The sequence below is a fragment of the Rhineura floridana genome, chromosome 19 (genome assembly GCF_030035675.1).
Source record: "Rhineura floridana isolate rRhiFlo1 chromosome 19, rRhiFlo1.hap2, whole genome shotgun sequence".
Taxonomy (NCBI): Eukaryota; Metazoa; Chordata; class Lepidosauria; order Squamata; family Rhineuridae; genus Rhineura; species Rhineura floridana.
In genome coordinates this window covers 26350172-26372769 of record NC_084498.1, presented here as the reverse complement: position 1 = coordinate 26372769, position 22598 = coordinate 26350172, and the positions used below count along the sequence as shown (strand labels likewise).

Here is a 22598-nt window from a genome sequence, read left to right as displayed (position 1 = left end):
CAATGCTGTAAATAAACTTTTTTTCAAATCATCAGTCGCAAACGTGTTCAATGCATCTTCCCACACACACTCTTTTTCCTGCCTCTGTTCCTCTCCCACAGTGGATGGGGAGGGGGTGACAGCAGCTACCCCTGCATTGAGCTCCTCAGTCCAGTATAAATGCGGCGGCAGCTTGAAAACCCCTCTCCTACCCAAGGGGCGCTGGCCTGCCCACCTGCCTCACCCCGCTACATCCTCTCTCCCACCCCGTGGCTTTGATTGCTGCCTCGAGGCAGTCCCCGTACCTGCTGGAGGGAGTGGGCCATTTGCAGAAAGCCCACCGCCATGCCTGGGAGTGGCTGAGGAGGAGCCTCGCCTCTCAGCATTTTTTTTTTAAATCAGCGGAATCAATACACATCCCCCCAGTAAAGACCGGGCAACCTGAGATTCCCCAAAGGGGCAGTGCAGCAGGAAACTAAGTGGATTGCGGAAGGAGACTGATTCAGTTAATGACCTCTTTTCATCTGCCCAACCCCCTTTTTCTGTTTGGTTTTTTTCCCCCATCTTTGGAGAACTCCTCCTTGAGAGTAGGCAGCCTGCAGTCTCGTTTTGGGTCCTTACAGCAAGGGGAGGCGAAGGCATTTTCTCCCTTGGGTAGGAGAGACCGCCCAGCAGGTATATGCTCGTCATCTTCAGAACGTCAGAAGAGCTGGGCTGCTGGATCAGACCAACGGGCCATCTAGTCCAGTGTCCTGTTCTCACAGTGGCAAACTAGATGCCTCTGCGGCAAGGGTGAAGAGCTGTTTTCAGCCCAAGGGCCACATTCCCTTCTGGGCAATCTTTTGAGGGCCACATGCCATTGCAGAGGCGAAAGTGGGCACAGCCGCAAGTGCAGACTTTACCTTTGCATAGTAGGCTAGTCCCTACACCCACTGACACACTCCTCTCTGTCCTCCGTCCACACAGAGCAAGGGGCATGATCAGAGTCCAAGGGCGCGTCAAGGAGGGTGTGGCTGGGTCAAACGCATGCTTTGCTGACCTGGTTGACTAGAAGATCCGCAGTTGCCAGCTGGAGACCACCTAAGCCCCACCCGGAACCTGAGAGCCCTGCATCTGGACCAGGCCAGAGGTGGCCCACCTAGTCCAGCATCCTGTTCTTACAGTGGCCAACGAGGTGCTTCTGACACTGGAAGCAGAGCATAGCCTTTAAGCGGCAGGTCACAGCAAGTGGCATCACCACCATTTAAGGAGAGAGGCAGACAGGACAAGGAGGAAGCCAGCGTTCCCCTACTAGGAGACGTCACTTCAGCAGGTCCAGCTTTTCTCGCTCCTGTGCAACAAGCCTGTAATGGCCACCAGTTCCCTCGTCCAGGCCACAATTTAAAGATGAAAGTTCCGTGTCGTCACTTACCTTAGAGCAAGGGTGGGAAACCTCAGGCCTGCAGGCAACATGCAGCCCCCCAGGCCACACCGCTCAGCGGCTGTGCTCGAGCAGTTTGCCAGGCTGGAGCGTGTCCATGATCAAGGTTTCTTGCTTGCATAGGTGGAGGACAGAGAGGGGTACAGACGCATGGCTTTTCAGGCGGAAAAAGTTCCTGGCCCTTGCCGTAAACCAACATCTCCCAACCTGGTCCCCTCTGGATGCTGGCTGGGGCTGATGGGAGTTGTAGTCCACAACATCTGGAGGGCACCAGGTTGGCAAAGGCTGCCTCAGAGGTGAAGATGGGTGTGCATGGTTGAAAAAGCGGGCATCTTCGCTGCGTGGGCACCTTGGGTCTGAGAAGATTGCTGCAGTCTATTGGGCAATACTTTTTTCTTTCCCAGATAAAATTTGCTCCTGGAGACCCTGATGTTTCTTTTCTAGAGGGTCCTGTAACTCCTATTTCCTGCTTCTGGAATAATACCACTCCCCGCTCCCCTCCTAAGACCCTGAAGTTATATGGGGGGGGGGAAGGAGAGGGATTCTGGTCAGCTGCTGCCTTCTCTTTAATGGGTCTGGGGGGAGCTGGTAATGTACTGGGATTTGCTGTAGACGCAGGAGTGGTGGGCAATCTGATTAGGAGGAGATATCTGTTCGCTGGGCTGTCTCACTTACCACCGAATGGCTTCCTAATTGACTTAGCGCTCTCGGGGAGCACTTAAGAGAGCTGGGCCAAGTGCCGGCTGTGGCTCAGCTTTCCTCTCTGTGCAACAAACGGATTGAAATGGAAATGAGTAACAAGATAACTAAGTATCCTTCTTGGGTTGCAGTTCCAAAATGGAACAGAGAGGAGGTGAGTTGAGCTGGCAGAAGTTGGGACATTTGGGTGGGGCGCAAATACAAAGGAGGATGTCCATTTAAGGTTGTTTCTAACCTGGTTTTAAAGCAAAAGGCACTACCAGACTTGCTATTTTGGGGTGGGATTCAACTCCATACTACAAATTCAGATTGTGCAATTGTAGTTATTTGCCAGTGTGGCGTAGTGGTTAAGGTGTTGGACTACAACCTGGGAGACCAGGGTTCGAATCCCCACATAGCCATGAAGCTCACTGGGTGACCTTGGGCCAGTCAATGCCTCTAAGCCTCATGAAAACCTTACTCATAGGGTCGCCATAAGTCGGAATCGACTTGAAGGCAGTACACACACACAGTTATTTGGGAGGTCCTGTGCAACAAACCCCTTTCCCAGAAGACTGGACTTTTTTGCGATAAGAAAAGTAACGGAAATGGACTGAGAAGTGTTGGATTAATGCTTGATTTGACGCAAGGTCCTCTAACCTCCCTGCAAACCAGTCGGAATGTATGTTTGTTCAATAGCCAACATTGGGCACTTGCGGACAACCATTTCCTGAGCATCCTGATTTTTTTGCAGGCAGGCAGATGACGAATATGATAGTTGGTGAATCACCTAAGCTTAAAGATTTAGGAACTGAAGGAGACCTAAATTGCATCCAATATTAGTCATACACAGAATAGACGGATTGAGGTTGGTGAACATGACCAACTGGGAATCTCAAGAGGGGAGATAGTGCTGTTGCATGAAGGTTCATATGAAGAAGAGACAGGATGAAGCCAGGCCTAGCAGATTTTAGGTCTGTACAAGGCTCAGTTCCTGCCTACCCTCATCTCTCCCTCCAGGGGTTCATGGGGCCATTTTTTGTGTGCTCAAGGAAACAGAAGCCACAAGTCTTGTGGTAAAACCAAGATGAGTCCCTGGCACCATCACGGTTGGCTAGTTTTATTGTGCTGGGAGATTTTCAGTGGGAAGCGGCTGCTTTTCATCAGGTGCCAAAGCTGTCCTTGGAAATTGAGAAGAGATGAGCCTTGATCCTCAAAGATGGACGGGAGGTTTGGAGTCTGCAGGTGAGAAGGCCTGGGTGCAGGAACCGGTCAGGCTGCATTCCGTTGTCAGAGTCTCCTCTGGGCACCTGGGCATCTGGCCAGAAGTGGGAGAAAGGAGAGGCAGTTGGAGTAGCCCAAGGACTTGACAGACTGATCAGGGTCCCAACCCAGCCACTACACCTCCCATAATCCCTGTCTGTAAGCCATGCTGGGTGTGGCTGATGGGAGTTGGAATCCAGAAACTCCCAGAGGGCCATAGGTTACCTGCCCCAGCTTTAAAGGCAACACAAAACCTCTCCCTGCAAGTGGAAAAGCAGCACTCCAAAGACTAAGATTCTTGATTTGGGGGGTGGGGGAGCATTGAAAGATGGTGCATCCACATGTATATCTGCAGTAGAGCAGTCTGTTCTAGCACTTTGCCTGCTATCTCTTTCCCTTCTCCGGCAACGCATCAGAAACACCGCATTGGGCATCTGCTAGAGCTCATTTGCAGCACAAAGGGAGTGTGAGTCCCAATGCTCTTCCCCCTGTGCATAGAGGGCCCATAGTAACCTGTCCATGCATTTCAACTGCACATTGTTGGAGATCGCTTGGCCAACAACTTGGTGTGAAAAGGATTCCCAGTTTGCTAAGCACAGACTGCTGCCATCGGAGTTGTACTCTTGCCCAGTCCCAACTGGTCTAGGGCCAGAGAGCTTCTGACTAGATTGTGCTCCATTGTATGTGGATTTTCTGTCTTGGGCGCCAAATACCTTGAGCCCAATCTGCTCCTATCCGTTGGGCAGCACTCCCTACCTGGTCAAATTTCCGGGTGCTGTACACGCCATCCTTGTTCATGAAGGTCAACAAGATCCAGTCACAAAGGAAGGAACCCTGCCAAGGGAGCAAGACAGAGGTGATCCACATCGGACCAGGCAAGGTCCTTCCAATGGAATGAAAGCAAGAGGTGGTGGTCGCAGCCTCCGGTACTCACCACTCCCACCGACGTCAGTGCCGTGGCCAGGTTAATGATGGTGGGGATGAGGCTGAACTTCCCTGCCTGGGGGAGAAAGGGGCAGAATCCCAATCAGCCCAGTTGCAGCAACCTCAGGCCTGGTGTTCACATGCAGCCCTCCAGCCCCCTCTCTCTGGCTCTCAGGAAGCTGCCCAGGCCATGCCCCTCGCCAACCCAGCTCCACACCCGGCTGAAGTGCTTTTTCCCTGTCTGGAATGCGTCCTTGCACTGGTACTTGCTTGCCTGGGTCGAGGATAGAGAGATGTGTGCCTGCAACCCTCTTGTTGAATGTAGCCCTACTGTGCAAGGTAACAGTTGCATCTGTTGCTCCGCCCACTTTTGCCCTTGGCCCCACCCACTATGGGCATGTGATGCCTGGAAGGTTGCCCTCAAGGGGCTACAGCCCTTGGGCTGGAAAGGGTGTCCCACTCCCTCTTCTGAGGCTTGCTCCAAACATTACCTTTGCAACGCAGCACACATTCCCAGTAGCCAAGTCCCCCACCAGTAGCCATACAAGCAAGCGCCCAGTTTGAGGGGAGGAGGACACAGGAGGAAAGCTGTGCCGCCCCTTACCTGCCCATGCACAATCACATCGATGCGGATGCCGTAAGCCTTGATCAAAGTGCGTGTGCTCTGCTCCCGGCACTTGTAGTACTTGGCAAACCTGTATGCCGAAAGTCAAAGGTGTGAGACAGAACCTTGGCACAGAACAATCTGGTCCTCCTGCTTAGGTGCGATGGCCCGGTGGACGACAAGCCAGGTGACCAAGAAAATAGCTCTTTCCCCCACCTAAACATGCACGATCAGATGGAAAATGCTGGCGCTTAAAAGCTACACCACTGTACGATGGCTGCCCTAGCCTATGAGCTGCTCCCAGAGCTTGGAAGTAACTAGTTACAAGGAACGAATTGCTTGCAAGTTATTACTTTTTGAGTAACTAGTGGGTAACTTCATTACATTTTGCTGGTAATAGAATGAGTAGTAACTTCATTACTTTTGAGGCGTACTTGTAACGTTTCCAGCATTACTTTTGCGCATTACTTGGGGTGGGGAGCAGGGGAAGTCTTCTGCTCCTCTGATTTGTGAATAAAAACCATGTGCTTCAAATTGGGCTTCTGTGCAGCGTTGTTCTTCCTTCATGCTCTGTGGGTGCTTAGGAGGTGACGTGGGAGGAGGTGGAGAGCGAGACGGGGTGGAGAAAACAATTGTTTAAAAATTGACAGGAGTGGAAGGAGAAAAGAGCTGAAGGCAATATATATATACAAAAATATGTGTGTTGGGGTATCATCATTGCTGGGGGTGGGGTGAGGGGATGTGAGATTCTGTTATGCCATTCTGTTAATCTTATGGATAAAAAAAAAATATTCTACTACTCTCTCTGTGTGTGTGCTTATTTTTAATGTTGTTTTAGGCTACTTAGATATGCAGCAGCCAAGGCCAGCACCTTGTAGGCATTTTTTTTAAAAAAGTAACTAGAATGTAATTGTAGCAATTACTTTTGAGTAAAAGTAAAGTAATCAGTTACTTTCAGAGCAATTGTAATTGTAATGGTAATTACTACTTTTGGGGCGCCATGTAACTGTAACTGTAACTTATTACTTTTTTAAAGTAATCTTCCAAGCTCTGGCTGCTCCCCCCGCTCACTGGCTGAATGCCTCTGATGCTTGCCTAGGCCAGGCACAGGACCATCCTTGCTAAGGCAAAAAGGGGCTCCGGGGTTTAGGTAAAGCTCTGGTGCAAAACTGCTCTCTGAAGCGGCTCAACTCTTGCAAACGATGCCTTGCCTCCACAGGATGTTAGGATGGCCACTCGCTTAGGGGCTTTCCACAAGGATTAGACAAAGGAGGAGGAGGCGGCCTGTCTGTTAGGGATGAGGGCCACAGGGCACCAACAGCATTGGGAGAGGGCTATTGCTTTCACGCCTCACCTGTGGGCTTCCCGGAGGCATCTGATTGGCCACTATGAGAAACAGGATAGTGGACTCCAATGCCACAGCTTAGGGGCTGCCCCAGAGAATGCCCTCTCCCAGGCCAGTGGGACTACCAAACGGGCCCCCTCTGCCTATCTTAACAATCATCTTGTTCTTTGTCTCACACAACAAAAAAGGTTGAGTTGGCTCTCACTCCATGCAAGGGAGACAACATGCATTTGCCCTACGGGCACACATGTAACAAGATGCGGGGGGGGGGGGGCTGTGCAATTCTTTTTCACTGAAGGCAGCAAAAGAGCTTGAGCCAGCCCTTCCAAAACAAAGTTGTGCCCTTACCTGTAATTGTATCCAGAGGATGCCTGGGCCCACTTGGGATCAAGCCTGCGGAAGGAATAACGAGGGTTGCACTCAGAATCCAGCAGGTCCAAGTTGCAATTCCAGTTAATGATCACTCCAATCACGCCACCCTGCCGAGAAAAAGGAGGCACTGGGTCAGCGAAGGGCAGGGGGGAGCCCTCCTTCCAAACACCACAAGCCCACACTGGGCAATGTGTCTGTGGTACCCACATGACCACCACCGGGGATACAGGTGTGCTTAAATGACTCATAGGATGGGCAGAAACAGTGCCTTTTAAGAAGAGCCTGGCTGGTGGATCAGGCCAACAGGGGCCCATCTAGTCCAGCATCCTGTTCTCACAGTGGCCAAGCAGAGATTTTGGTCATCCAGACCCGAGTGCAACAGCATTTCCCTATATCTGTGGTCCCCACCAACTAGTAGTCAAAAGCATACTGCTTCCAGCCATGGAGCAGGAACAGCCACTGATAGCCTTATCCTCCATGAATCTGTCTAAGCCCCCCAAATTGGGGGCCATCACTGCCTCCTGTGGGAGCAAATGCCGCAGTTTAACTATGCGCCGTTTGAAGAAGACCTTTCTTTGGTCTGTCCTGAATCTTCCGACATTCAGCTTCATTGGATGTCCACGAGTTCTATTGCTAAGTGAGAGGACGAAAAACTTTTCTCTGTCCACTTTCTCCACGCCATGCATACTTTTTATACCCTTCTATCGTGTCACCTCTTACTTGCCTTCTCTCTAAACTAAAAAGCCCCACATGCTGCAACCTTCCTTCATAGAGGGGGTCGCTCCATCGCCTTCATCATCTTGGCAGCTATTTCTATTATTATTATTACTAATAATAATAATAATAATAATAATAATAAAAAGCAACCACCTGCCCTTCACCCAAAGATGCCAGGGCAGGTTACAACAATTTAAAAAACATAATTAAAAAGAGTTAAAAACAACCAAAAAGCAGCATCACAGAAAATAGGGTGGGTCCTAAAAATATACGTCTCAGGTGTCAAAGGCCAGGGTAAAAAGGTGCATCTTCAGCATTCCCCGAAAGTTGTATAATGAACTTGCCAGATGCACCTTGGTGGGAGGGAGTTCCACAGCTTAGCGGCTGCCACCGAGAAGGCCCTTTCCCGGGCTGCCACCACCCTGAGCTTCCGAGGGTGGCAGAACTACCAAGGTCGTCCTTTTCTGAATCTTTTCCAGTACCACAATGTCCTTTTGGGCTGTGGCGACCAGAACTGTACACAGCATTCCACGTGGGAGTGCACCACGGATTTGTACAAGGGCATTACAATTTTGGCATTTTGATTTTTCAATCGCTTTTATGTGGGATCTGCTGGCCTCACCCACCGGCAGCTTTTCTGCCTCACTTCATTGATTCCCCGGGCATTCCCACTGCCTGGGGAACAAAGATCACATAGACAGGTAGGTGAGAGATGCATCTGATCCTGGCCGGGCTACATAATGCTGCGGAGTCCAGCTAGGCTGGCTATAAGAGCAAATCCCAGGGGCCACACGATTCTTTCTCTTGTCAGTGGCAAAGCTCGTGGCTGCCGGGATGGCTGATAGGTCAGCTTTACAGAGGCAACCGATAATACATGTGCCGTCCCAGGAGAGCTATGAGAGGTGATTGATGTGAAGAGAGAGGCAATTAGAGGCCAGACAGCTGCCCGGAATTGGCAAGGCCTGAGAGAGAGGTTGGGGGTGTCCCTCAACGTGCAAAAAGAGGGCAGGAAATGGCAGGCATGCATTACCCAAAGTGGGGAGAGAGAAGCCCCCCACCCCTGCCCAAGACAATTTGCCAAGCTTCAAGCAGAGATAGAGATGGGGGGAATCTGTCCATTTCCACATTTTAGGGTGCATTTCTCCTAAAGTACAACATTTCTCCATGCAATTTTTGCCTAATATACACAGTTTTGCAAAGCAGTTTCCCAAAGTATTATGCATTTTGTAGGTTATTTAAAAATGTATGCATTCTTATGCACGCCTTACCCTAATAGGGTATGCTCTCCTAATCTTGGAGAACTGCGTTGCAAAATTTGGAGAAGTCAATATTTCGAAGGACGGCTATCTTTTGGTTTGCACATTATTTCAGGAAGTGCTGCCAGTCGGTGTCAACAATTCTGAACTAGATGAACCTGACTCAGTAAAACGCAGTTTCTTAAATACCTTGTAATATTTACCTTTTCGGCCAGGTCGGAGAAGTTCTCGCCAGCTTGCTCCACAATGAAACCTAGCTTGAAGATGGGGCAGTAGAGGTCTGTGGTCTCGTTGAAGGTGCAGTTCCTCAGGTAGCCATCTTGGCCATCCTTGACATTCCCTCTAGAGGCAAGATGGGACAAGGGTTAGAAGCACAAACTCCCTGTTTGCAGAAGCATTTTTGGTTTGGCACAGGTGTGTGTCAAAAAGAGCAAGGTTGACATGGACAGTGAATACGTCATCCAACGTCATCATCCGTGTGGGATGCAGTCGTTGGCTGCAGCAAGTTCTGTGACCCGCTTTCAGAACTTTCCTCTGGTGACTTGGGTCAGACAACCAAACCCACCGAGGGCAGTCTGGATGTGATGAAGTTCTTACTTGGAAAAGCGGAAGCGAGGGAAGTGGATGTTGTTCTTGATCAGAACGGTGAACTCTGCCGCCATCACTGCTAAATTCTCACTAGGAAGCAAAGGCGACCAGTATTAAAGTCAAGCTAGAAAAGACCACACACAGACACACCCCTCCACTTTTAAGGGTTGGGGGCTGGCTAAGTAGACATGTTCCCTGTTGTCACAGAAGCACGGGGCGCTGCCTTATACAGAGTCAATGCTCAAAGAGGAGTGAAGGTGCACATAAGAAACACAAAAGGGCTCCTGCTGGAGGAAGGGCTTGAGGGATATAAATCAAATAATAAATAAATAAAAACATTTAATGCACATGTATTGTTAAACCACCATAAAATCACTGCTAGAATTCTGCATGTGGTATTGAATCCCATATACACTATACACTATAATTTATTTATTTTTCTTAACATATTTTTATCTTTTACCCTTTACAGTGTACGCTTATTAAGTCACAAGGCCACTGAAGAAGACTCTTTGTCGAAACGCCTTTGGCCAAACTTTGTTTCCGTCTCTCGTCTTGCATAAGCCTTGATTTATTACATGCGCAGAATTTTCTGGCTGGATTCTGTTTTTTGTATTTTACCTTATATGGGCATTGATTCGATACCACATGCGGAATTCCAGCAGTGATTTTATGTTGGCTTAACAATACATGTGCATTAAATGTTTACATTTCATTGTGTGTTTCATAGGCGCACCTTCACTCCTCTTTGAGCATGGTGTGTTTCTTGTTAAGGTAGATTGTAACTTTCCAGTCCCTGTTATACTGAGTCAAGCCATTGGTCCATCTGGCTCACTGACAGGCCGCAGCTCTCCAGGGTTTCAGGCATGGAGGTGCCTGAACTGGACCTTCTGCATGCAGCGCAGATGCCCTACCCACTGGGCAACGGCCCTTTCCTCATGTCACTGTGAATATAACCGGACCATACTGGCTCTTGTCAGTGAAATGAAATCCAGGACGGGGAACCTGCAGCTCTCTAGATGTTGCTGGATGGCAACTCCCATCAACCCCAGAAGCCGCCGTGGCCAATGGTCTGGGGCGATGGGAGTTAGAGTCCAACAACATCTGGAGGGCCTCGGGTTCCCCCATTCCTGACATCATATACGCATCTGAGTTTCTTATTGTCCCACTTTTTATCACACTAGGGGGAAAGCGTTCCTCCAGGCCTTAGAGGTGGGAGCAAAATCTTTGTCTTTGAGCCTTCCTCACAGGAAGAAGCATCTGAGGGAGAGAGGACAGGCTTCCCTTTCCTCTGTGTGTCTCCGTCCCCTGCATTACCTGACAGATGCTCTGTCCTCCACCGGACACCAGGCCTTAATCTCGCAGGTTTTCTTGCTGCGGTTATAGGGGATGCAATGCCCTGTCTTCTCTCCTGTGAAGAGGAAAAAGGACCGATGCATAGATGGGCGCTGGTGACCCCGTAACCCCATTTTTGAGCCTGACGGGGGGGGTGTCCCCATGCTGCAGAGAGGGATGGAATCTGAGAGAACGGTGCACAAGGCAACCTTCCCCAACCTGGTGCCTGCTGGGTGTTTTGGACTACAGCTCCCAGCAGCCCCAGCCTGTGCGGCTGTGCTCCCAGAAGCCTTGGCATCAGACAGCTGCAGTGGCTGGGACTGATGGGAGTTGTAGTCCAAAACATCTGGAGGGCCCCAGATTTGGGAAGGCTAGCTTAGGGACATTTGTGGTTGAAGTCCCCAGGGTATGGCCTGAAGGCACCTGAGGCTACCACCACGGTGAAGGCCCAGGTCTGGTCAGTGAATCACATGCACACCACCTTGGGTTCCGTAACAAAAGACCAGCAGGATATAAATGAAAGAAAATAAAAGAAACAACTAAAAATTGAGGAAAAATTGAGACGAAATCCCCAAGCCAGGGATTTCGCAGCTCTCCCTCTTAGGCCCTGAGTCATGCCGGCTCTTGATGGGAGATGAGAAGCGGTGACTCACCATTGCCCAGCATGTCCATTTCACCTGTGGCACAGTCGCTGTCAGAGTGGCACAGAGCCCTCATGTTCTGCAAAGAGAGTGGTTGGAAGGGCAGTCGGATGCACGCGGCAGTACCAAGTGCAATCCTGGCACATCTCACAGATAAATCAGGTTTGCAGTGTAAAGAACAGGTAAGCAAGCCAAGGCCAATGAGGGATGCTGTAACAGGTTTGACCAAACAGCCCACAGGATGGTTAGTGCCTCTTTGAACAAAGGCACAAACTTTGAGATAAAGGAACTGGGGGTAGCCAATCAGGGATGAGGAATAGCTGGCTTGGCTTTTCCTACCTCTGGGCACTCCTTCTGAGTCTGCGAGGGGGTGACTTGGACATGGGTGATGATACTGAAGACGCTACCCCCCTGCAGAGTAGACAGAGAGAAAACAAAGCATCCAACCAATCAGTCTGCTGAGTGGGCGCCAGGATGCGGATTCGATTAACCCAACATCATGTAACCATATACAATTTCTTTTAATTCTCTTCTGCCTAGTGAACTGACTCCCATCCTAAGATCCTTGCAATAAAGACTCAGTGGTGATGTAGTGGTTGGAGTTGTAGGGCAGAGACCTGGGTGATCCTGGTTCAAATCCCCACCCAGTCATGATTCTCACTGGGTGACCATGGGCCAGTCACCATCTCTCAGCCTAACCTTGTAGGAAAGGGTGGGATTTCATGAAACAATAAATACTGAATGAACTTCATCTCCAGGGCAGAGCCGAATTCCATCCTTTCTTTTTTGGAGAACGAAGGAAGGAACTTGGTATCTCCATTCAATGGGCCAAACTCTCCCAAGCGCTTGTGGGGTATGCTATCTTCAGGGGTGGAGGGCTCCAGATGTTGTTGGACTCCAACTTCCATCTGTCCCAGCCAACCTGGCCAATGGTCAGCATGCCCCCACCCCATTCTCAAATGTAAGGTACAATCCCAGGGCCGGCAGCAGGTATGCCGGGGCCCTTGAGCACCTGCCTGCCCCAGGGCCAGCCACCCACAGGCACGCCCCACCTACCTTTCCTTTGAAGTGAATGCTGGCCGTGCTGTGCGTGCATGCCTGCTATCAACCAAGATGGCGGCAAGGTCATCAGCCCCTTAGGGAAGCCTCAGCCACCATCTTGGTTGATGGCAGGCATGCACCCGGAATGCAGCCGGCATTGGCTTCAAGTGAAAGGTAGGTGGGGTATGCAGGCGGGCATCATGGGCCTGCATGGAAGTTGGGGGGTGTCTGGGAGCTCCCTCTCTGCGATCCACAGCAGGGTCAGGAGCTGATATTGCTGTGGATCACAGAAGGGAACACTACCTACCCACCCACCCTGAAGGGCCTCTAGTGCTGGCTCTGTACAATCCTATGCACTTTTAGAACCTCAGAACAGCCCTGCAGCAGCTGGGTCAGGCCAGAGGGGGCCCATCGAGTCCAGCATCCTGTTCTCACAATGGCCAACCAGATGCCCATTATGGGAAGCCCACAAGCAGGACCTGAGTGCAAGAGCAATACTCTCCCCACTTGTGGTTCCCAGCAACTGGTATTCAGAGGTGTCCTGCCTCCAGCAGTGGTGGGAGAATATAGCCATTGTGGCTAGTAGCCACTGTGCTTGAGAATAACCCCCAATGAACTAAATGGAACCCGCTTCCATACCCACAAAAGGTCCATTTGGCCTGGTTTCCCCCAATGGCTCTTCAGGGTGTCAAGCAGAGTTTGTTCTCACTTTTATCCACTGGCATTGTTGGAAACCAAGCCTGACACCTTATAATCAGAAATAGCTGATGTGGTGCCCTCCAGAGGTCATTGGACTCCATCTCTCATCGGCCCCATCCAGCGCTGCCATCAGTCACACAGAAGGGATTATGGCAGTTGTAGCCCAGCAACATCTAGAGGACATCCACATTGGCTACCCTTGCCATGTATGATGCACAGAAGGCATTTCTGTGTTTCTTCTACAGAGTGGTTTGTTGGGCATGTTGCTCTGCCTGGAGGGGGCACTCCCATCTCCTCACCTCTGGTGGCTTCACATATTCCTCCACATCCCACACCTTGTTCTGTGAGCGAGTGACGCCCTTCACCTTGGTGATGACGGAGCTCTCTGGGCCAGACTCTCTCTCTTGGTAGCCCTTCTGAATGATGAACACGTACCTGTAGCAAAATCCACAGAGTCTTGTACCTTCCATATTAGTAGTAGTGGTATCCCACCCTTCCTCCCAGTAAGAGCCCAGGGTGACAAACAAAAGCACTAAAACACTCTAAAACATCATAAAAACAGACATTAAAATATATTAAAACAAAACATCATTAAGACATGTTTTTTAAAAATTCTTTAAAAACATCTTATAAGCAATTCCAGCCCAGATGCAGACCGGGATAAGGTCTCTACTTAAAAGGCTTGTTGAAAGAGGAAGGTCTTCAGGAGGCACTGAAAAGATCACAGAGATGGCACCTGTCCAATATTTCAGGGGAGGGAATTCCAAAGGGTCGGTGCCACATACCCATCTAGATTGCAATTTGTTTTAAACTGATTTTAATATTGTATTTTCAAGCTCCTGTAAATTGCTCTGGGAGCTTATGGTAAAGAATGAGTAAGAAATCAAATTGTTATTGTTATCAACACCAGCAACACAGATGAAGTGTATTTTATTTTTAATTGAAATGACAAGATTCAGCCTTGCCTGGAAATCACCTCCTCCAACCCACAAGCCATCTCCCTTAATCTCACAATTCTGAACTGAAGAAGAGCCTGACTGCTGGATCAGTCCAACGGCCCATCTGGTCCAGAGTCCTGTTCTCACAATGGCCAACGGCTATAAAGCAAGATCTGCTCCCTGACTGGAGGACAGAACCTCACACAGCCTTGCTCAGTCTGCATGGTGCCTGTATTGGGGGGCAGGAGGCAAGAAGCATTGAGACAACAAAAATATGCAAAAAGCGTCATGTCTAGATGCGAATGTGGGCACTCTGCGTCATAACGGAAGTGCAGATTCCATCAAAAATGTTTAGCGGAGGGACTTCCCCAGGCTCAAATGACGCGGCTAAACTCATTTAGGATTGCCCCCCATCATATGTTGACCCCCTTCTTCACATCAAAACTTGCTGTTCTGCGTTACAGCTTGCAAATTAGACTGCATGTTCCACGGGGCAGGGACTTGTCTCTTTTGCCTGTGAGACTTTGTATAGTGACACCACGTACATGGAAACTGCTAAATAACTGGAAACAAAGAACATGTGCATGCAACAGATAAATATACTTCTGGTCTCTCTCTGGCGGCGTGTTACATAGGAAGCTGCCTTATATGGAGTCAGGCCATTGGTCTATCAAGCTCAGTATTGCCTAAGCCATGAGTAGGGACCCTGTGGCCCTCCAAATGTGGATGAATAACAACTCCCATAAGCCCTACTAGGCATGGTCAGTGGTCAGGTATGATGGGAGTTATAGTTCAGCAACATCTGGAAGACCACAGGTTCCCATACCTGGTCTACACTGACCGGCAGCGGCTCTCCAGGGTTTTGGGCAAGGAGTCTTTTCCACCCTACCTGGAGATGCCATTGGGGACTGAAGCTCGGACCTTCTGCATGCAGAGCAAGTGTTCTGCCACTAACGCTACAACTTTTCTGCTCTTTGCTTGCCGATTACCGCTTGAGGTGTCCCTAGATCATCTCAGTGATGGTGCCTTCAGGGCAGGGACTTTGGAGAAGACACTGCTCAGCAAAATGTTCAGGAGAACCACCACCACCCCAAAAAAATGCAACAGGGCTGGCTTGCCACATTTTAAAGAAAGAGAAAGAAAATACATTCCCACCTCGAGAGTCCAGCCCCCCTCCCTTAACATCATGAAGTCCTGACTCTCGAAGAATCGCCTAACTGCACCCCTGCCCAGAGGTGGCAGTGACTTACCAAATGAAATAGACCAGGATCAGAAGCTGGACCAGTCTGTAGATGACCCCGAGGTGCCTGTTCTTCACCACGATCACCTTGGAGGTCTCGTAGTTCCAGAACTCCCACAAATAGTCCCAGCAGCCCATTATGTTCCTTCCCCAGGGTAGGGAACAGGGAGGAACAGGGGAGCTCCAGGCAGATGCTGCGCACCCCCCCTGAGATCTTCTCCTGAAGAGGTGCAAGGCTGTTGACTCCAGGGGGTCCCCGGCTCTGTCTTTCCCCGGTCCTGCAGCGAGAGTGGTTCACGGTCTTCGAGCAACAGACACCAGCCTTGCTCAGCCTCCACGTTCTAGTTCATGCCAGGGAGACCTTGCGTGCAAAAGAGAAGCACCTCTCCCTGCTTGCGCTCTTGCAGTGAGCAAAGCCACATTTGCCTGAAGGCTGGAAGGGTCCTCTGGAGCAAGACAATAGCTGCCTGTCCCTGTGGCAGTGGCGCCTTCTGTGGCCAGACAGTGGCAGTGCACCTATCAGACCCTCCTCAATCTGTTTTTCAATTGTGGTGCATACAACAGAATCAAGAAGAGTCTCTCTCTCTCTCTCTCTCTCTCTCTCTCTCTTTCAGGCACTGGGTACTTCCAGATTTTTTTTTATGGGAAGGGTACAGTAGTGTAGTGGCAAATTCAGAAGTGCAGGATCCCTCCATGACAGTCACAGCCTTGCCCCCCCTTTTTTGCTGTGGTGTTGAAAATAAGATCCTTGTTAATGCCTTCTCTCACAAAAATAGACACCCCTAGGAGCCAATAAGCATGAAAAGGGAGTTAGCTACTGAAGAGAGTCTTCTCAGTGGCTGACTCATTTCCTTTCATTCTGCTTGGCTCCAATCAGCAGGAAAGGACAAGGAGGAACATTAGAAGACTCTTCTCAGCGGCTAACCCACTCCCCTTTCATGCTAATTGCCTCATAGGATGCCGGAGAGATTGGGACCCTGCTCCCAAAAACGTAAGGGGTCTAAGAGCCCCCCCAAGACCCCAGACTACTACACCACTGGATGGGTACTCTTCATATGTGCAAGCTTTTTGCAGTGTCCACGCAACCGATCTGAGTTCTAACCACGCCTGATTTTGCTTACCTTCCAAGATTTGACGTGATTAGGCATGTTCAGTCACAGTTGCATGGCCATAGCCTGTCATTGGCCCATACTATTGCATGTCATTAATCTGATCAGTTTAATTTAAAATAAAAAAAAATCTTTTGCCAACTACCTGTTTGCAATACCTCAATAACTTGTTTGCAATATTAAGTACCCATTGGGAAGCGCCCAGCTATGGGCATCCTTGGGGGAGGGGGAGCAAGGAAGGCAGTTGCCCCCTCCCCTGAAAAAAATGTTATGTTCAACTAAGTCCTACTAGGAGCTGACCAATTGAAATTAATGAACTGTGTGGCACAGAGACACACTCTTTTTAATTTCCCTCTGGAGAAATTCTTGGTTTGCTTTTCCCTTTGTTGTCCTCACAACAACCCTGTGCGGTTGGTTAGGCTGAGCAACACTGACTGGCCCAGGGTCACCGGGGGTGGGGGCATCGAACCTATGGCTCTCTGGTCCTAGTTTAAACACTAGGCCCCTCTGAGTAGTTGTACTCAGGATTTACCTTCTGAAACTTGAGTAGGAGAGTAAGTCAATATTGACAGAGGGCCAATGTCACCCTGAGCATTGAAAGCCCTTTTCTGCAGTCCTCCTGGTCTCTGCCTCCACTGTCCTGCGCCCCTTGGATTCTGGGAGGGGAGCAGAAGGGCACCCCAAATGATGGGAGGAGTGCAACACCCATGTGAAGAAGGTTCACAAAATTTAAGGCTTTGGGATTAATTTTTTTAAAAAGAGAAGCAAAGGGGGGCATTATAGAGGCATTTAAAGCTGTGCATGGTGTCAACCCAGTGGGGGCATCCAATTAAGCAGACTGTTGGAAGATTCAGGACAGACAAAAGGAAGTCCTTCTGCACTCAGCGCATTGTTACAACTATGGGATTCGCTCCCACAAGAGGCAGTGATGGCCACCCACTTGGATGGCTCCAAAGGAGGACTGGACAAATTCATGGGGGTTAATGATATCGAAGGCTACTAGCCATGATGGCTATGTTCTGCCTCCACCATTGGAGGCAGTTTGCCTCTGGATACCACTTGCTGAGAACCAGAATCCCTGCTTGTGGGCTTCCCACAGGCATCAGCTCTCTCCCCAAATGTGTGACTCCCAGCAATGGCCTTGCTAGCAGGGGCTGATGGGAGTTGTGGTCCATCATCCTCTGGAGAGCACCAGGTTGGGGAATTAGCGCAGTGTTGCATGGACCCAAATTCTCTGGACTCCAGGGATGCAGAATGTGCCCAACTTCTATTTCCTTGGAATGAGGTCCCTGGAGAATTGTGAAATATGTCTTAGTTTACATATGTGCACAAGGGAGCATAGGTGAACATTCAGCTTAGTTTCAGCGAGTTCACTGCTCCCCTGACAAAGTGGCAGACGAAGGGATAAGCCACCTTTCTGCCCTGATCACAAAAGCCACAGATGAACTGATAATAACCACAGATGAACATGTCTGGGCAAAGATCTTGCAGGACCATTTCCTGCACTCTTGAGTCTAGCTAATCCTGGATCTTTTTGTCAGTCACCAAGGTGGTAGCATGATCCTTGAGAGATCTACCACACACACACAAACACATGCCATCTCATTACAGTATTTTATGGCTTCATTGATCCCACAACCTGCTTTGGGAATCCAGGGTTAGACTAATTGAGCAGGATCCCCAAAAGCAAAAGTGTAAATTCAGCAGATGAAACTTTATTCAGTCGCTGACTCTTCGTACTTTTGGGGGAAGCCGCACTGACTGTATTTGCCGTTAGTTCAATAGCTATTACAGTCAGGATGGGGGTGTCAGGCCCTGGGGGCTGAATGCAGCCCTCCAGGTCTATCAATAGCTACTAGCAACAACGGCTATGTTTTACTTCCACTGTCGGAGGTAGTGTGTACCAGTTGATGGGAATTGCAGGTGGGAGAATGCTGTTGAACTCGAGTCCTGCTTGTGGGCTTCCCATAATGGGCATCTGGTTGGGCACTCTGAGAATACGATGCTGGACTAGATGGGCCCCCTTTGGCCTGGTCCAGAAGAGCTCTTGTCTGTGTTAGGTCCAAACCCAACAACGCAAGCTGTCACTGTCTACTCAGCTCGCATACACCCGGGAAGGTGCGGAGTTGAGAGCAAGAACCTATTGCCAGAGGCCAGGAAATAACATACACACACAGTTTACCTTTGCAAAGGGGTCCCAAGACCTGCAAGCTAGTTGCCTTTCAGAAGTGGGAACCCCGTTTATTGTAAAGCAGCAGATTATATAGTTTCCCCAATGGTTACAGAAATGGGGAGCAGACGTCATAAAGAAACAGAAAAACACTACTAGACAAAGTAGTATCTTAGATATGAAAAGAGGGGTGCTTTAAGATAACAAAAACCAGGAACATCTTGCCTTCTTTCAGACAGAGACTTGCATAGTTTCTACGACCTTGAGATAAGCACTCGGTTGTCAGGGGAACGAAAGATAGATAATGGCAGTGGGGTTCAGTTACAAGCAAGATCATTAAACTAAGAAAAATATTCAAGTTACATACTTTTCAAAGCAAGGATATGCGTGTCAAGGCCTTCAGCCATGCTAATAAAGTATAGGTGTTTCTTTTGTGATATGACTTAGCAACTTAATGTAAGGCCTCAAGAACAGATATGGGCAGGGGAATGAGGGAGGAATACATTTCCAGTTCAAACAGGCTTTTATTCAACTAGCCACTGGAATATAAGGGTCAGGTCACCAGGAAATAAACCGATATCAAACTTATATCAAACCGACTTTATTTCCAAATCTAACATCTGGACCTCAAGACTCTCTCTGAACTGCCACCACCTTCCCAAGGCACCCTCCTTCAGTGTTTTTGCCTGACTGGAATGTGGCCTTGAATATGCATGCCCGGATGGAGAGGGGTGTGTGTGAGTAGAAACTAGCCTACTATGCCTAGCTAAAATTAACATCCATTGCTCATTTTTGCCCCTGGTCCCAACCATCACTGGCATATGGCCCCCAGAACTCCAGTGATACATCCCATCATCTAGCAAACTGATGAGGTACGTTAGGCTGGGAGAGAGTGATTCAAACCCAGTCGTCCCTAGCATAAGTACAACTAGCAGTTCTTGCCAACCTAGTGCCTTCCAGATGTTTTGGACGACCATCAGACCCAATCAGCCAGCACTGAATTGATAAAAGCTCTGCATGCCACACCCCAAGGAATTGTAACAGCTCAACCAAAAGCAAGCATGGTCAGCAACTATACCCATAATCCCACAGCATGATTGCCCAAAAGCTCTAAAATGACACTGGGGCCAATGATGCAGAACAGCATACAAGTTGAGAAACCATAAAAATTTGTCAACAGGAAGAGCACCAATCACACAAGCAATTTTGTTCTTTATTTATTTCTAAAAGCAGTGTGTTTTACAGCTACCAATAAGCAGCCCTGAGTACAATGTAGAAGCAAAGCCAAGGACAGAGAAAATAAACATTTAGTATTTATTTTAAGCATTTTTAGCCCTTTTTTTAAAGGCTTACATAAGAGACATGACACAAAAGGGGGAAAGGGAGGAGGAGGGAAGAGGAAACCAAGCGAGCACAGGAAACCAGTTGTTAAAGTTACAAAGTTCTGACAGCAACTGCTTGAATAAAAACAATTCAGGGGAAGGAGAAGCTAAATAGGGATCACCATTTGACAGAGCCAGACATCTGCTGTAAGATTTATGTATTACTACATTTATCTACCTGAAGCCTGATGATACAATTAGCGAGGGTGGGACAGCATTAAAAATTAGAAGTGAGGAAAATCAGAAAATTAGAGAAACAATGGCCTAAGGTCAAAGTGGCTCCTAAGCTGACCCACCCACCAAATCCCAGCCCCCTCGGAGACGCATGTTCAAAAAGATGGTGCCGTGGGGAGCGATGTTGTAGTCTGACAGCTTGTGGCCATCCTCCAGAGGTCTCCCTTCGTACGTGAACCAGAACTGCTCTTTCTGGATCTTCTCCTGTTGCTGAACCCGGGCCCTGAAGCGGTCCACCGTATCCGAAGGCAAGACGTTGTAGGTTCTGGTTTGGCCCTTGGAGTTATTCAGGAAGACGGTGATGGTCTCCTCATTAGTGACCATCAACAGGATGGTGTCTCCCGATTTCAGCCCGAATTCAGAGAGCTTCGCGCCGTCCTGCAGGTTGATGTGGATGCCATTCTGGCAGCTCAGCTTCTGCTGATACGGCGACACCCCCATCTTTTGCCCAATTTGGATTTTGAAATCCCAGACGGTTCTGCTGGCAGGGGTCTCCAAGGAGCACTGCTGTCCTGTCAGGAGCTTCACATCCAGCCGGAGAGCCTGGGAAGGGAAGGAGAGAGCAAAGGAATTTGCAGAGCCCTCAATGCATGGGACGGGCCTTGGCTCATTGGCAGAGCATCTGCCCTGCATGTAGAAGGCCCCAGGTTCAATCTCCAGGTAAGGCTGGGAGCAAACCCTGTCTGAAATCCAGGAGAGTCACTGGCAGTCAGTGCAGGGAACACTGAGCCAATGGTCTGATTTAAGGCAGGTTCCTATCACACACAACCCCTCCCCAAAAAAACCCCTGAAGCACTTTCTCAAAATCAATTAATGCACCCTCCCCCTCCCCCAAACAGGTGCCTCCCAGCTCCTTTGGACTACAATTCCCATCAGCCTCAGCGATGCTGGCTAGGGCAGATGAGAGTTGTGGATGAAAACATCCAGAGGGCTCTTGGTTCAGAATGTGAATGACTCTGTTAAGGCTGCACTCAAACCCCTGCTTACCTGGGAGGAAGTCCCATGGAATTCAATAGGATTTATTTCTGAATTGACATGATTGGGATTGTGCCGTCAAGCTACAGACTGGTTGCTTTCACTGAACTGCATAAACCATCTTCTGTGAGTATAGCTGGACACTCTTTACTTAGCCAGGGCCAGGTTTGGAAAAGCTACACTACCAACTTGCATTGCTTTTAAGAAGCTTTAATTGCCCTGGCTTCACCCAAAGAATCCTGGGAAGTGTAGTTTAGTGAGGGTGCCAAGCAGTCTCTACTCCCCCCCCCAGATTGAGACAGTTACAAATGCTCAGGGTTTCCTTCTGTTAGATCTGTGATATGTTCTTACTTGTAGGAAGAACTCCATAGAAAAAAGGAGGGTGGGACTGTACCACTTTTAGTAAGAAGTAGCCCATAACAAATAGGGTAGGACTGGACCACCAATAGATATGCTGGGGGGAGGCAGGAAATCACACATTTGTAAATCTCCTTCTATGTTTAAAGGTAGCATGCCATTTTTATCAGGGAGTTTATAGATCTAGGCTGTTTCTGCACCAGACTCCTCTTTTGTCTTTGTCCCACTAACTGCCTGCCCCCCCCCACTTTGTGGATTTTGCAGACTGGATTGCAAAGAGCAGTGTAGGAATTCATTGGGAGTTAAGTAGCCCCAGGAAGCCAAATGGCCAGAGGCACCCTGCTTCTGAATGCCAGTTGCTGGAAACTGCAAGAGGGGTGAGTATTGCGGTTGTGCTCAGGTCCCTGCTTGCGGGCTTCCCAACGGGCATCTGGTTGGCCACTGTGAGAACAGGATGCTGGACTAGATGGGCCCCCTTGGGCCTGATCTCCCCTCTGGCCCCATCCAGTAGGACCAATGTTCTTAACTGCAGCAGCCAGAACAGGGCAGTCTGTGACCTTCTCTGATAAGCCCAAGAACTAGTCACTTTCACCCCTAAAAAGAGCACAAAGGTTACATGAGTGAAATTGACCAGGCTAGAGCAGCCTTTTTCTCCCCTCCATCCTCAACTTGATGAACTTCCCCAGGTTGGAGAAGCTAATGTAGATAGAACACGCCGCCCCCAAACTCTTAAAGTTGCCAACATTTCAACCAGCCCTGCAGTTAAAAGACTCAGAAATTGATTGTGGCATAATCAACTTTCAGGGACTCAAGGGTGGGGGCAGGGAGTTGTTTTGTGGATGTTTATGAACTGTATGTGCCTTTATTGTAATGGATTGAGGGGGGATGTCAACCCTATGGTCATGTTTTTTTAAATGTTAGCCTATGGTTATGCTTTTTAAAGTGTTGTAAGTTGCTTGGACACCCTTCTTGTGTAACAAGCGGCTAAGAAGTTCAAACCAACCACCACCTCCGATGGGAGATCTAGAAACCAAGCTGCTTCTAAAGGCAGAAGAGCAGTGCAAGCCCGTTTTCCCTCGGTCCGTTGGCAACCCCATCTACTCCACCGCACCGCGTCGCTAACTGGCTCCCTCCTTACCATTCAGCCTTCCAGTAGGTGTAGCACGTCTGAAGTCACCGCCCAGGAGGACACGCGAGTCGGCTCCAGCCGCTAGTGCCTCAGCTGATGCTGTCGCCCAGCTGCGGTTCCTTCCTCTGAGCTCCGCTTTATACCCGTTCGGCTCTGCCGAGCTCACCGCCAGGAGGAGCTTCTGAGGAAAGCAAAAGGGACC

General features: G+C 49.3%; 2 protein-coding genes across 2 annotated transcripts; both read right to left on the bottom strand.

Moving 5' to 3' along the window:
• Positions 1-3287: 3287 nt before the first annotated feature.
• LOC133373482 (P2X purinoceptor 2-like) lies at positions 3288-15178 on the bottom strand. The gene is made up of 12 exons (XM_061603272.1): positions 15051-15178; positions 13162-13297; positions 11462-11533; positions 11135-11201; positions 10464-10557; positions 9156-9236; positions 8762-8900; positions 6562-6692; positions 4869-4959; positions 4275-4340; positions 4097-4174; positions 3288-3395 (listed from the first exon to the last, which is right to left on the bottom strand). The coding sequence occupies exons 1-12, from the start codon at positions 15176-15178 to the stop codon at positions 3291-3293; spliced, it is 1188 nt and encodes a 395-aa protein (XP_061459256.1). The 3' UTR covers positions 3288-3290.
• Positions 15179-18326: 3148 nt separating this feature from the next.
• Positions 18327-22598, bottom strand: ISG15 (ISG15 ubiquitin like modifier). Its single transcript, XM_061602555.1, has 2 exons — positions 22406-22598; positions 18327-20478 (listed from the first exon to the last, which is right to left on the bottom strand). Exons 1-2 carry the CDS (start codon positions 22406-22408, stop codon positions 19984-19986), a joined length of 498 nt encoding a protein of 165 aa, XP_061458539.1. The 5' UTR covers positions 22409-22598; the 3' UTR covers positions 18327-19983.

Bases quoted from the DNA above. Each gene is read 5' to 3' on its own strand.
- LOC133373482 (XM_061603272.1), bottom strand. From the start codon at position 15,178: ATGGGCTGCTGGGACTATTTGTGGGAGTTCTGGAACTACGAGACCTCC. The intron at 10,558-11,134 runs GTGAGTCACCGC...TCCTCTTCACAG, and splicing joins AATGGACATGCTGGGCAATG to GAGAGAAGACAGGGCATTGC. The intron at 3,396-4,096 runs GTAGGGAGTGCT...ACTTCTGGCCAG, and splicing joins GCACCCGGAAATTTGACCAG to ATGCCCAGGTGCCCAGAGGA.